Raw genomic sequence first — 13146 nt, 5'->3', positions numbered from 1 at the left:
GTAAATCACATGAGTCCATTTCCTTTTAATGGACACATGTAATATATGTTTTCTACTTCCTGTGAATATAATCCAGTTAATCTTATTTCCATCCTGTACAGACGCCTTATTTTGAAAACCGGACGTTGTCACATGTGTTTCCTCCTCGCGCTGAATCCATCCGGTCCGACCCGGTTTGATAAATAATGTTGTAACATGAAGACTTCACAGCCGCTCTGACAGGATAAAGTCTCTAACCTGCCCGTCAGCTCGCCCTGCGCCGCTTCACTTACCGTAAAGGCTGGAATACGTGCGCACTCCAAATGTAGGAGCGGCTAGTTTAATCTCCTTCTCACAGACGAGAGACAGAAACACTCACAGCGGTTCTTTTCTAAGAAGTCAGCAACAGATGGAGCGGATGTGCCGGGAGACGATTCAGCAGAACAGCGTCTGCAAACGGCTTTAAAACGCTTCCACGCCGCCGACATGGCAACGCGACGGTTTGGTAAAAATTTGTTCAGTCTTTAGACACATCAGGCCGAACACAGAAAGTGCTGTTTTCGGCAGATAAATTCCGGTGGCTGAACATTCAGTGCAGCCCTAATGGTTTGTGTCAAATCCCAAGAATCTGGGTTTAGGCGTGGGCCGGTTTCAAAAAGTCAAATAATCCATTATGCCGTTTTTGCAGTATCAGCTGTTTTATTTTATGTCAATATAAAAAAAATATATTGATTTTACAGCGTTATTTGATATTCTTCTTTGTTGTATCGTGTTCAGTGGAAATACATTTAAAAATAACACATTTTACAGCTGAAATGAAAATACCATGATATTGTTGCTTGAGGTTTTCATACAGTCAGACTCTCATACCGGCCCATCCCTAACTGGGTCTTTACTTTAACTGTTAAATCACATTAAAGACAGCTGACAGAGAGCCTCTGATGTGAGGCTGTGAGCATATTATCCAGTTAGAGTGCAGAGTTTCTGTGGTAGAGTCTAATAAAAGACCACACCTATTTAATCTGCTGTTGCTATCAGAGCAGCGGCCCTGCGTGGGAAAGACACACAACATCCAGGATCCAACACTTACAGCACAAACTGGCCACACCCTGAGCGTGTGCACTGGAACGTTCCTGAGAACTTTAAAGGCTGAGTTTAAGATGTGAAACGCCATCATTTCCCGTTAGTAAGAAAGTGACTCATTGGGCTGCTTTTATTTACACATAACAAAACAAAGCAGGAGCCGTCCGACTCCACACACAAGCCGTTTAGAGCCGCTATGATCCCTGGATACACTCAGCATCAGTAACAGACGCAGGACAATTTATACTTTCCTTCACAATCTATGCCGCAGCCTCGCCAAAAACTTAAAGAGGTGGTGTTCTGCTCATTTTCAGGTTCTATTCAGAGGTTGTACCAGAGCAGGTTTCCATTACATTTTCAAAATACACCCCCCTACTACACATTGCTGCAGCTCCTCTTTTCACCCTGTGTTAAAGACTTCATTTTAACTATGGAGTGATTCAACTAGTCTCTAAATGATCTTTGTTGGGAGTTGCACATGCTCAGTTCCTGGTTAAGGACTACTAGCCAATCAGAAGCAGAGAAGGGCGGGTCAGCGAGAAGCCGGTAAACAGCTCGGGTTCAGCTGTACGTGTTGCCGACCAGCTTGGCAACATGGACTGGAGCGAGAGTTTCAGAGCGGTGAGTTATTAATCTGTAACAAAAGGATCTTTCATCCATAAAGTTTGAACTCAGCACAGTGGAACATAGAAAACCCGCCGCCAACTCGCATTTTTGTGGCAGTAGTTAAGGCTCAAACCTGAGAACGCCACGACAGGTTTAGGAAAGTAAAGATGTTGCGTGCAGTCACTACGCCCAGTTTGGTGGTCAACAAATAGCTCCAAAGCAAACTGCTGCTTTTTCTACACCTGTTTAAATAAACAAGATAAAACATGTAAATCAGACAGACCTGGAGCAGCTGCAAGGTGGAGCTAAGCTAGCAGTTTCCCCACCGCTTCCAGTGTTTGTGCTAAGCTGAAAACGTCCCGGACTCCATCTGAAACACCTGACTGCAGAGCATTTCTAACCCTGAGTGTTCAGAACGTCACTGAACTCCCCCAGAGAAACTTTAACCTTTACACCGAAACAAATAAAACCAGTTTGACCTGAGGTAACAAGCTCAATCCGGCTCTGGGTCACGCCGACGAGACGGTACGAGCTAAATCTGCCGCTGTTTGAAGGGAAGATGGAGGAGGTGTGTTTCGACACTTCCTGCAAGTGTTTCACATTAAAGGCGTGCCAGGAGGGCCGCGGTACCGTATATTACCGGGGAAACCGGCTAAGTAGAAGCCATCGGATGTGTTACAGAATGAAAACAGCGCTGTTGATGACCAGAGAAAGAGTTCTGAGCAGAGCCGGAGCGACTCACCAACGTAATCAATCACAAAAACACGGCGATTTACGAAACGTGCACTGCAAAACCTCGTCCATCTCAACGTGGTGCGGTGAGCTCTGCAAACAGGAAATGGCTCATCACAAGTGCTGTGCGCGAACACGTGAAGCAATGAACTTTAAATAGATTTTTCTAAATGATTCTTCATCTCCCCACTGTTAGAAGTAATTTCAGCACCGCTGCCGTCACGGTACTTAACGTTACACCGCGCGTCATCTGACGTTCGGCCGTTTTTATATTTCCTGTTTCCTTTAAAAAGGTCACGCATGAGTAAGAAAATAAACAGACGTCACGGGCTGTAAATCAGTTCAGCTTTTTTCTCTGACCCACGCTGAACAGAAATACATTCTCCAGAGATTATTTTACTGCATATTACTCCAGAGATGAAATAAATCCACATCATATTTATGTTTTTAAGTACATCAGTACAAATACTGATTCTCCAGTTCAGAAAAGGTCGACATACAGAGTTTAAATTAATCCTTTTGAATCTGGAGGTCCAGTAGTAACAACAGACCCCATCGTCACAACATTGCTGCGACGTGGAAATAAGACCATTTCATTTATGCAGTGGGAAAATAAATGGAATAAATGTGAATGTACTTGTTCGGTATTTGGCAAAGTTTTTCCATTATATTTGGTTTCGGCCAAGAATTTTCATTTCGTTGCATCCCTGGTGTTATGGAAGCAAAGCGGCCTAAAATCTCAAAATTGACCGGTGCATGTTTTGTCCTGCCGTGTCTCGCCTTAAACAGCAGCAGCATTAGCGGCTCGGTGTCGGTGCCCCAACCAGCCGAAGCTCTTTAGTATTTCCCATGAGCCTGAAATTCACTTCGCCCGACTGCCGTTATTTCTGTCAACAAGACAAACAACAAACCAAATACATAAAAATGTAAATAAACCAATTAAAATGAAACCTTCTCTGACCAGGAGATGGATTTAAATCAACGTTTAGAAAACAATCTGTATGAAATCCGGTGCCAGCGTGTGGCGTCTTCCTCGGCAGATGGGAGGCAAATTCTGGCCTTCTTGCATTCTGCTCTGCAGCAACTTTGACCTACGGGTGGCGCTAGAGGAAAAGTCTGCATGGCTTCACTGATCAACTGAATCTTACGAGACATGTGAAGAGGTCATCCAGACCGCTGGGAACTCGTTTCGGACATTTTATAGACACTGAACAATCTCTATATCAGAGCGGTCATTATCTGCAGCCCTCCGCCCCTGAAGGTCACGGGTCAGAGTTCAGACACTCTGCAATTAGAGAATAACGTCCAAATCTTTGGGACTGAAAACTGAATGTTGATTTATCAAATTGAAAAGATTGATGCCATCTGTTTGTCCGAGAGGAATCAGGTCAGTCGGAACTGAAAGAGTGAGAAGAAAAACAGAAACTGAAGCTCCCTCTCTCTGTAAAGCAGCAGTGGTGGGGGGGCAGGATTATGGAGTGGGGGGGTAATCGTCGTGTCCACAGAGGGATTACACTGTTCTCGGTCTGCTGCAGACATCTCTTTTTGGGGGTTTGGCAGATTGGAAACTGTGCGGTGGAAATCTATTTTTCATCAGTGGCACTCGGGAGGCTGGGACGTCAGGGTGAGCGTGACAAACACACCCAGTTTGAGAAGACAACACTGAAGAAATTATTATTATTTCTAATGTTTAATATCAGGAGCCGAGTCAATAACATAACGTGCTGTTCTGTTGTTCCCATGATTAATTTTACAGATGAGTTGAACTAAACACCGATTTTATTATTTTCCAGCAGATCTTTGCACATATTTCAGAATAGGCTTCCGCTGCAGCCTGTTTCACCGCTGCAGACTGCAGCGCGCTCGCTTAGTACTGGGGCGCTTTAAAAAAAAAAAGTGTTATAAAAATAAGGAGTTAACCTTTAAGACACTGAGCTGCACTTTCACAGCCAGACAGTTGAAGCGATGCCAGAAATCGAGTCAGACGGTCGGTCCTGGAAAACAGATCGGACCACATTCCTGCAGCTGTGTGTCGGTTAACCCTGCAGCGGCGTCTGCTCCGGTCCCGTTAGCTGGCAGCGAGGTGACAGCCCGCCACAAAAACACCGACTGCTGGAAACCTTCCACGGCGACTTCTGTTTCGCAAGAACAGGAACATTAACCGACATGTTTCCAGTTTAACACATTTGGTTTCTTTTTCACTCATTAACGAGGCTGTGAACCGACTTTCTGGGGGTCAAAGTGGAGACTAAATTCTATTTCTGGACGTCACACCACAGGATCATCGCTTCATAATCAGAGGGGTTAAATAAAGCATCTTTGCACTCTGCTGGCCAGCACACTCGCAGACTGACAAGTTACACTAGACACCAGTACAGGACCCGAGTCCGGGCGGATAAAGAAACAGACATTCAGCAAGACACTCAACTTAAGGACATCGCGACACGGTTCATGCTCGTCCTCCAGGGCGTTTGAGGCACATGTGATCAGAAAAACCCTTTAATATTACACCTAAACACGGCAACCGCCTCTCGCTCTGCGGGAACCTGAAATAACTTCTGCCCTGAACTGATGAGCTTGTTTGTTTTTTCCACAAATCAGAGGAGTCACCTCATGTCTCGATCACAGGGTGGTCTTTTAATTAAAATCTCTCTTTGTAAAGGACACTATAAGTTCCACCTGGGAGGACAGGTATAATTTCAGGTGGCAGCTGTTTTTCAGATTCACTCGAAACGATTCATCGATTAATTCAATTACTAAAATTCATCGACGCAAGTTCTTTGCACGGATGCTTCGTTTAATCCATATAACTGTACAGCGCACTGTTTCGCACGGACACTTATTACTGTCGCACATCACGCTTACGCTCGCAGTGAACACGACGCGATTATGATGGAGAAAGTGGAGTTCTTAAACGACGCACTGATAAAATAATCTGTAGAAGCTTCGAGTACTAACATCATCGTGAGCTGCAGGTCGGAGGGTCACGCTGCCTTGTGGTCTAAAGACGCTTACTTTTGCAACATTTGAATCTGGACATAGACCTTAGTTGCAGGTTCTCTCTCTCTACTCCTGTCAAACAGGAAAAAGAAAGTTTACCAGGAAGCACGGGAGCGCCGGCAGGCTGCAGGCGGTGGAGACGATGACAAACGTTCATCTCTCCACAGCGTGTTAGTGCTGGCAGCGCCGGACCGATTCAGACTCTACAAAGCGTTCGCATTAATCACGGAGCTGTTGGTATTCTGTTTTCTTTCGGCACAATGAGCCGTTTAGCGTCCAGAATTAACAGGCCGGGTCCAGTTTTGGAGCGTTCGCACTACCGATCTCCGTTTGTGGGTGATGATGCACAGATATCAGATCAGTATCAGGAGAGACAAAGCGGCGTTCAGCTGACACCGTGCACAGGACGGATCCTGCAGGAGCCCCGGACCACAGATACCGCCTCGCCCACGGAAGCCTTTTATACACTTTCATGCCTTAAACCGCACATTGTGCAGCAGAGTTTGTTGTGAGCGCCTTCACAAATGAACCCTGATGACCCTCGATAACGTCAGGGTGTGAAGAAGAGGCCGCAGCAGAGTAAACACTGACCTCCTCCAGCCTGGCGAGCATTCAGCCAGCTGTATTTCTACTCCAGACGCACCGATCTGACCTGATCATTTAGGTCCCGATGCAGAAACCTGGGCTGTGGCAGAGTACAGACCTCAACTTAAACATCGCTTCCTAACTTTATTATGCTGCGTTGGCTCTCCTAGATCCAGCGTTTTGAGTCCGTATCGGGCCGATAGCTGATATCAGTATCTACAAAGAAGAAGAAAGGCCTGAAGAAACATTTTAAAGAATATAAAGTCGGGCCGAACTGATTATTTTTGACAGATATTGCAGTTTGATCGCAGAATCAGAAGAATGATCATTCTTACATCATTATTTTATAGTTTTTGTTCATAGTGTGTGTTCTCTGTTCTGTGGCCTGTGTTTGATTTTATTACTGTATTATCGTATCAGTAAGCACATCGTGAGCAGTGTACAATCCAGAGTCAGACTCCTCGTATGCGCACACACACCTGGCAAATAAAGCTGATTCTGATTCTTCTCATTGAAAAACATTAAAATGAATTATGGTGCAACTTCTGCAGGGAGCTGAACCAAGCAAAGATGTTTTCTTAAGTCTGCAGAATATGACGTGCAGGCCAGGACGTCTCTGCAGCAACACAATATTTCATTTAAAATGGGGTTTTGATCCACATGTAACCTTTAACAAATGCAGCGCATGGCGGTTTGGCCATATTGTGATTTTGATCAACATTTTGATTAATCGTTCAGCCCTAATATAAAACAAGTTCAGGTGCCTTTGACTTCTTGCTGTTCAACACAAATTATCTTTAACTGCTGTTATTATTATTAAAATTGGCAAAAATGTCTCTTAAAATGATTTTTCCAGTTTTTAATTCTGTAAAATCACAAATAAATCCACTGTAGTTTAAACGTCTTCAGCACCAGAGCCCGTGTGATCCCGCAATTCAGTTCTTCCCAAATCTAAAATCACTTCTTTTTAGAACAGAAGAAGTTCAAGTACTAGTAAGAACTTTGTCTAAATAAAATGACCATTTTAATCAGGAACTATCAGACAAACCGACGGGATTCAGACCGGCGATCCTGTGAACTACATCCCTGCCTCCTCGCCTCACCTCTGCTGCGTCTGTTCAGGACTCGCAGCCCCCGGGCGGTCGCACCGACACACCGCCAGTCTTTATGACCTCTCGCCACGCTGAGGAAACAAACACGAGCGCGGCTGCCGCCACGACTCCCTCCTAAAGCTCCACAAACACGGCGAGGTCGCAGAGGTCGGCGGCAGCTGTTGACACATCATCAGCGTGCCGACGCTCATCAGGTGATATTTGACCTTCGGTAATCAGGGAAGGGTGCAAACACCGATCCAGCAACGCACCGACAGATATTATATTTACAGGAACTCAAGTCATGTGCTCTTTTATTTCCAGCAGCAGTTCAGTGGACACAAATAGTTTGAAGGAAAAAAAACGTTACCCAGCTTTTTATCACTGCTCGTCTTTCACCGCCGCCGGGTGGCAGATGACATCCTAGATTTCTGAGGCTGACGACACCGGGCGTTAAAATGTAAAATCACGTGTTGACCACATGAAAGTCCAGGCAAGTAACGTGTCCGTACAGCGGTCTCACGGTCTGGACCCACAGCTCTGGTTCTGCAGGCAACTCATCTTCCGGTCTACATCGCCGGCTCAGCATCCGATCCCTTCAACCCCGCAGCAAATCAGTGTTTCCCCTGTGCGCCGCTTCTGAATTATGACCGCCGCTACTACAATTTCCTCCAATCTTTAATTGCACGGCAGCGCTTCCTCTACCTGGCAGGTGCTGTTCCTTCCCCAACTGTTACAGGAGTTAGCGAGTGTTTGATTGTTGAGCAGCTGAGCAGGAAAGCAGAAATTACCCGCCGTCTTTTGGCGACGTGTGCCAGCTAGTAGCTGCATTTCGTTGCTGCCCACTTGTCCGGTGTTGAGAACATTAGGTACAAGCTTAGACTACAGCTCTGTCATGTACACAGAATATAAGAAAAGAAAGGGCAGTGGTGACTGTGGAGGAGCTGAGCTTAGTAAAGCAAGTTAGGTATGTAAACTAGTCTCTTTTAAGCCAATGAGGAGACGATTCTTTTGGATTTTATTGTGCAAATGAAATTCTTGGTATTCAAGGGAGGTGGTTCTCATGTTGCCTGTTTCTCATATTCATTTCTCCAGACAAATGTCAAAGGCTGTAAAATTGAGACACAAAAGACAACATGAGAAGTCGTATCTATAATGACTCGGAGGTCATATTAACAGGGTTTCCCTGCCGGTAGGCTCAAAATGGCTTGTGTGCTGCATGAATGTAAAATCACTGTGGAGACAGCACGAAAACTAAATAACTTCCAAAATCAAACTGTTACAGTCAGCAAGTTTAGTCCTTAGCATCTCTTCCCCACAGATACGGTAAAAATAATGGTCCTAATGATGTGAAATTTCATATTCGTCATTGGTAATAGTAAAATTCTCTCGGGGGAGGACCCCCAACCCCCTCCTCCCACCACCACCACCACAAAATATGTGCATCCAAGACTATGGGAACACACTGAAATTGTCAGCTAATCTAATGTGCATTACCCGTTCAGCCACACAGCAGGGCGCACTATTCGCTTCACCTCGGCTGCTACGGCTGCATCCCAGGGGAAACACTGAAATATCTCTCCTTCCTCTAACTCCTCCCTCTCTCGGCCCTGCACGCGGGTCAACAGTAAATGCTCTGTGTTTGTACAGCGCCTTTCTCCTCTTCAGTCACATTCACGCACCGATACACTGAGCCTAAGCGCTCAGAAAATGACATCATACACCGAAGGAACAGGACACTTCGACACGCCGAACCCACAGTTTGGTTAATGACTTGTTGTGAAGCTTAAAGAAAGGTATTCAGGCCGCTGAAGAAAGAGAGAGAGAGAGAGGAAACATGAGTGTATGATCCATCACGGTGGGAGGAGACGGCTCAGAAAGTTATTAAAATTACCCAGACATGAGGAGGACGTGACGTTCTGTAACAGAGCGGTCAGATCTCAACGTGGACGCCAGAGACAAATATTAATGCCCAACATAAACGGTCTCCCTGATTATTTGAAATAAGAATTAATTAAAAACCTTAAAATATCATTGCGGCTGAGTCGTAATCGGAGCAAATGTGCCTGTTTTGTTCTTTCTTTGTGTCGGTAACCACTTGAGAGGCGGGAATATTAAAACCCACTACTCCCACATGTGATCCCAGTTTATCTGGGACACAAGTCTTTCAGCTCTTCCTGACGCCACTTACGTCCCATAAATTCATATTTACGTGTCAAAGACAAGAGCTTGTGTGAATAAAAAATAAAAAGGTGTCTTAATTTAGTTTCCACCGTACTGAGATGGAGTGTTTTTAAATTTAGGTACCAGTTCCCGGGCCGTGTGTTTTGTGGCTCAGGACGAGGCGTGCGTACCTATGAGAGCCTGGAAGAGGTTGCTCTGGAAGATGTCGATGACCCTCTGGATGGAGTGTCGGAGCTGCCGGTCCTCGGCGTGCTGCAGCTTGGCCCGGTACTCCTCCAGCAGCAGCAGGGCTCGCTGTGCATCTGGGCGACATGAGGAAGGAAGGAAGCAGCAGAGGTGAGTCGAGAACTGATGCGAGCAGCAGCAGCAGCAGCAGCAGCGTTTAGCTGGTCTGAACACTCAGCTGCTTCACTGCTGCAGTAATCCCTCAGAGCTGAAACACTGAGCTGCTAGTTTAGTTTAGTATAATACCAAATACTTTTAAATAACAAATAAAGACATTTAAGACGGTGAGGAGGTTTAAGGTCAGAGCAAATGGAGTTTGGTTTAACCCCCCCGCCCCAACAGATCAGTGTAGAGGGAAGCATCAGGGCAGATTTGGGTTTATAGAGCATCACAACCTGCTGAAGAAACTAATTCTCTCTAAAAACCAAAACTAAAAGGAAGGCAGGCAAAATAATTATGTTGAAGTTTAAAAGCAAAACATACAAGATTATTTCTTTTACTTTTACGGCCTTGTATTTATTATAAAATTGACTTTTTAAAAAGGACCTGGAAAGATGTAGAGTTGAAATAATAATCTCAAAATATTCACTTTATTATAAGATAAAAACAGAGATAAGAAGCACATGCTCACATTTCAGAAGCTGAAACTGACATTATTTGCTTAACTGACTGATAAATAACAAGGTGAGCACCTCAGGATCAGCAGAGAGGGAAGCATCAGGGCAGAACGGAGCCACGAAACTTCTTCTGACGCTGCTGCTGAAGAAACTAACTCTCACTCATCCAAAAATATACAAAGTCAAAAGGTAAAATGCTCGTCCAAGTAAATTTTAATGACTTTAAGGCCTAATATTTATTTTTAAATTGACTTGCTGAAGGGCCTGGAAAGATGACGAGTTGATCATTTTCATTATTATTTAGCCTTTAAACTGCATCTTCTTCTCTAAGTTTCACTTTACTGTGATGTAAAACGGAGAGAGAGGAGGAACTTTCTGCTTAACTGACTGATCGATTAACTGCTAAATCAGCATTAAAATAAAGGTCGGTGTCTCAGGATCAGCTCAGAGGGAAGCATCGGGGCACGTTTGGGTTCACAGAGCATCAAAACGTCTGACGCTGCTGCTGAAGAAACCAATTCTCACTAAAGGGAAACTGAAAGAAGTCAGGTAAAATATTTACGCACAAGACAATTAAATGACTTTTAAGGCCTTCTATTTATTATAAAACTGACTTTTAAAAAAGGGCCTGGAAAGATTTGATTAGTTGATTATTTCCATTAGTATTTAATCTGCTGATTATTGAGCCTATAAAATGTGTATTTCTCTTTTCTAATCTAACTTCAGAGCCCAGGGTGAGGCCTTCAAACGGCACAAAACGTTTTAGATATTCACTTTACTGTGACATAAAAACAGAGAAGCTGGAACTGACATTTTTGCTAAAGAGACTGATCGATTAAGTGATAAATAAACTTTAAATTAAAGGTCAGTGTCTCCGAGGGAAGCTGCAGTTTGTCCGGCATCAAAGCTCTGAAGCTCTCAGGGATTTCAGCCACTTCAGGCTACTGAAACTGGTAATACGCATATTTAGTGACTAAACAAGCAGCAGGTCAATCAGGAAAAACTAACTGGTAGTTTCAGCCCGACAAGGGAACCACCACAGCTTTAAAAAGAAGGTCAAACTTTAGCTTAAGGGAAACTTCCAAGTGTAATTGTATGTAATTTGTGGCTGTTTAACTTGCTATCTTTACATCGGGGAGCGAAACTGGAAGTAAACTGAGGACTTAACTGGGATTTTATGTCCTGAGATTAAAGCACTGAGGGGAAACAGACATTTAGCAGATAATTTAATTAATGGCAGTGTTTCTTTATTATCAGTTAACCAGTATTAGGCCTTGTTAAACAGTTTTATCTTTTAGTCTAACAGAAAAGTGACACTGAGACATGTTTTCATTGATTAATCCAGCTGATCATTAAAAACAGACTAGATGGAGCCTTACTGGATAAATCTGTGTCCCAGTGAAAGTGCTGTGGGAGGTAAAATATAATTAGTACAATTAGGCTGCTGTTTGGCACAATTAAGGATCCTTTTCGAGCATTAAAGCCAAAATACAGACACAAATATCCAAGTATACGAGAGTAGTTTCTCTCTTCTTACAGTCAGGCTCTTTGCTGTGGCGCCTGTGTGTAAATATTTTATTGATATTAAGAGTTTATTTTTAGTTGGGCTGCTCTCCAGACAAGGTGCCCCATTTATTCAACTTGAGTTAGCATCCGCGGCTAACAGGGCTAGCCCTACTTTTAACTCACTTTACCTGACTGGCACGGCGCGGCACGGCACGGCTCAGTAAGGCCGATTTAAAGCCGTGTGCGCTTGTGTTTAGGTGGAGTTGTGTCCGTGTTTTGTTCCTCCACACGGAGCTGGCTGTGCGTGTTTGACTTTCTCCCGGCAGGTTAGCCGCGCTAGCTTGCTAGTTGATCCGTGAAGAAGTGAGAGAGCGGCTTACCTTTCTTTCTGACTGGCATGGTCTGGCTCGGCTCGGCACGCAGCTACTTCTGTGTTAGCCTCATACACTCCTCACACAGGACAGGGAGGAGGAGGAGGAGGGGGGGCTTCCTTTTTATTGATTATTCCGCCAGTTAAAGCCCGCTGTCACGGCTCCAAGTCGGGGCTGAAGAAGAGGAAAAATCCCTCCACGACGACAGCAAGTTCCCCTCCGAGCAGAAACAAACCTGCAAACTAACTGTCAGGGGCAGCCGGCACGAACATAACAACACTGCGGGGGCAACTAATAAAAGCCCAGACAGGACACCCGGGTTAAAAAAGTAAAACCACAGAAAGCGAGTAAGATCCAGAAAAAAAAGCGCCGTCCGTTTGCCGACACTCCGTGCTGTAGCTCCCCGACACAGAGGCTCCCTGCCCCGGCGTGCACCGCGCTGGCTGACCGCTGTGACGGAAGGTGGAAAGTGTCGAAATGCAGCGTTCACCAGCTGGGACCTGCCCGTGCGCCAAACTCCATGCAAAAAAACACCCAGTTTCCGCGCAGGCAGGAGCTGCTGCTGCTGCTGCTGCTGCTGCGGTGCAGGGAAATGATCAGCTCCGGAGCTGCGCGTGTTATTCCACGATTTTAATAACTTCAAAGTCCAGCCTGGTGGCACACCTAAACTCAAGCCGTGCCAAGCCCAGACTGGTTTATCCCGCACTGGCACGCACACTTGTGTGTTATTCCAAGCGCCACACACTGCCTGCGTTGTGCATTCGTGTCAAAGTTCCCCTCAGTGCAAATCCCTCCTCTCTTTTTCCTTCCACTTCCTCTTTTTTCCTCCTTCTTCTCCTCTTTTCTTCTTCTTCTCCCTTCTCCTCCTCCTCCTCCTCCTGCACCTCCCCAGGTCTACAAATCCCAAACTTTCCTCCAAAATGGCGTCTCACAGAGCCGCAAATGTGAACCATGTGATTTACAAAAAGCCTACCCCTCCAACCTGCCGCCCAATCATGCAGCTCACCTACAAGACCGAGCAGGAGGAGGAGGAGGAGGAGGAGGAGGAGGGAGGAAAAAAACTTTTGGATTAAGAGAGAAAGGCAAGGTGAGAATGAAGAGGGCAATAGAGGAAGAGGAGGTGAAGGTGAGATTATAAAATTTAAAGAAAGCAAAGAGAGGAGCTGG

At 45.1% G+C, this 13146-nt stretch overlaps 1 protein-coding gene across 12 annotated transcripts in view; it reads right to left on the bottom strand.

Annotated features, from left to right (window-relative positions):
* The window catches only part of LOC119902695 (disks large homolog 1-like), a 163271-nt gene extending 150370 nt beyond the window's left edge, over nt 1-12901 (bottom strand). For 7 of the 12 annotated variants that reach the window (XM_038719042.1, XM_038719043.1, XM_038719039.1 and 4 more), the window contains exons 1-2: nt 11989-12900; nt 9431-9562 (exon numbers count right to left, since the gene is read on the bottom strand). In XM_038719042.1, coding sequence (XP_038574970.1) covers nt 9431-9562; nt 11989-12007 — 151 coding nt within the window. In that variant the 5' untranslated portion in view covers nt 12008-12900. Of the gene's footprint in view, nt 1-9430; nt 9563-11988 lie in introns of all 12 variants that reach the window. The other 5 variants (XM_038719044.1, XM_038719048.1, XM_038719049.1 and 2 more) reach the window with 2 other exon arrangements.
* Nucleotides 12902-13146: the final 245 nt, after the last annotated feature.

This window comes from Micropterus salmoides, unplaced genomic scaffold (assembly GCF_014851395.1).
Source record: "Micropterus salmoides isolate LMB-PRFRI ecotype aquatic unplaced genomic scaffold, ASM1485139v1 Ms_hic_scaffold_14, whole genome shotgun sequence".
Lineage (NCBI taxonomy): Eukaryota > Metazoa > Chordata > Actinopteri > Centrarchiformes > Centrarchidae > Micropterus > Micropterus salmoides.
Note: the sequence above shows the minus strand (reverse complement) of the source record. Positions and strands in the feature narration are given on the sequence as shown.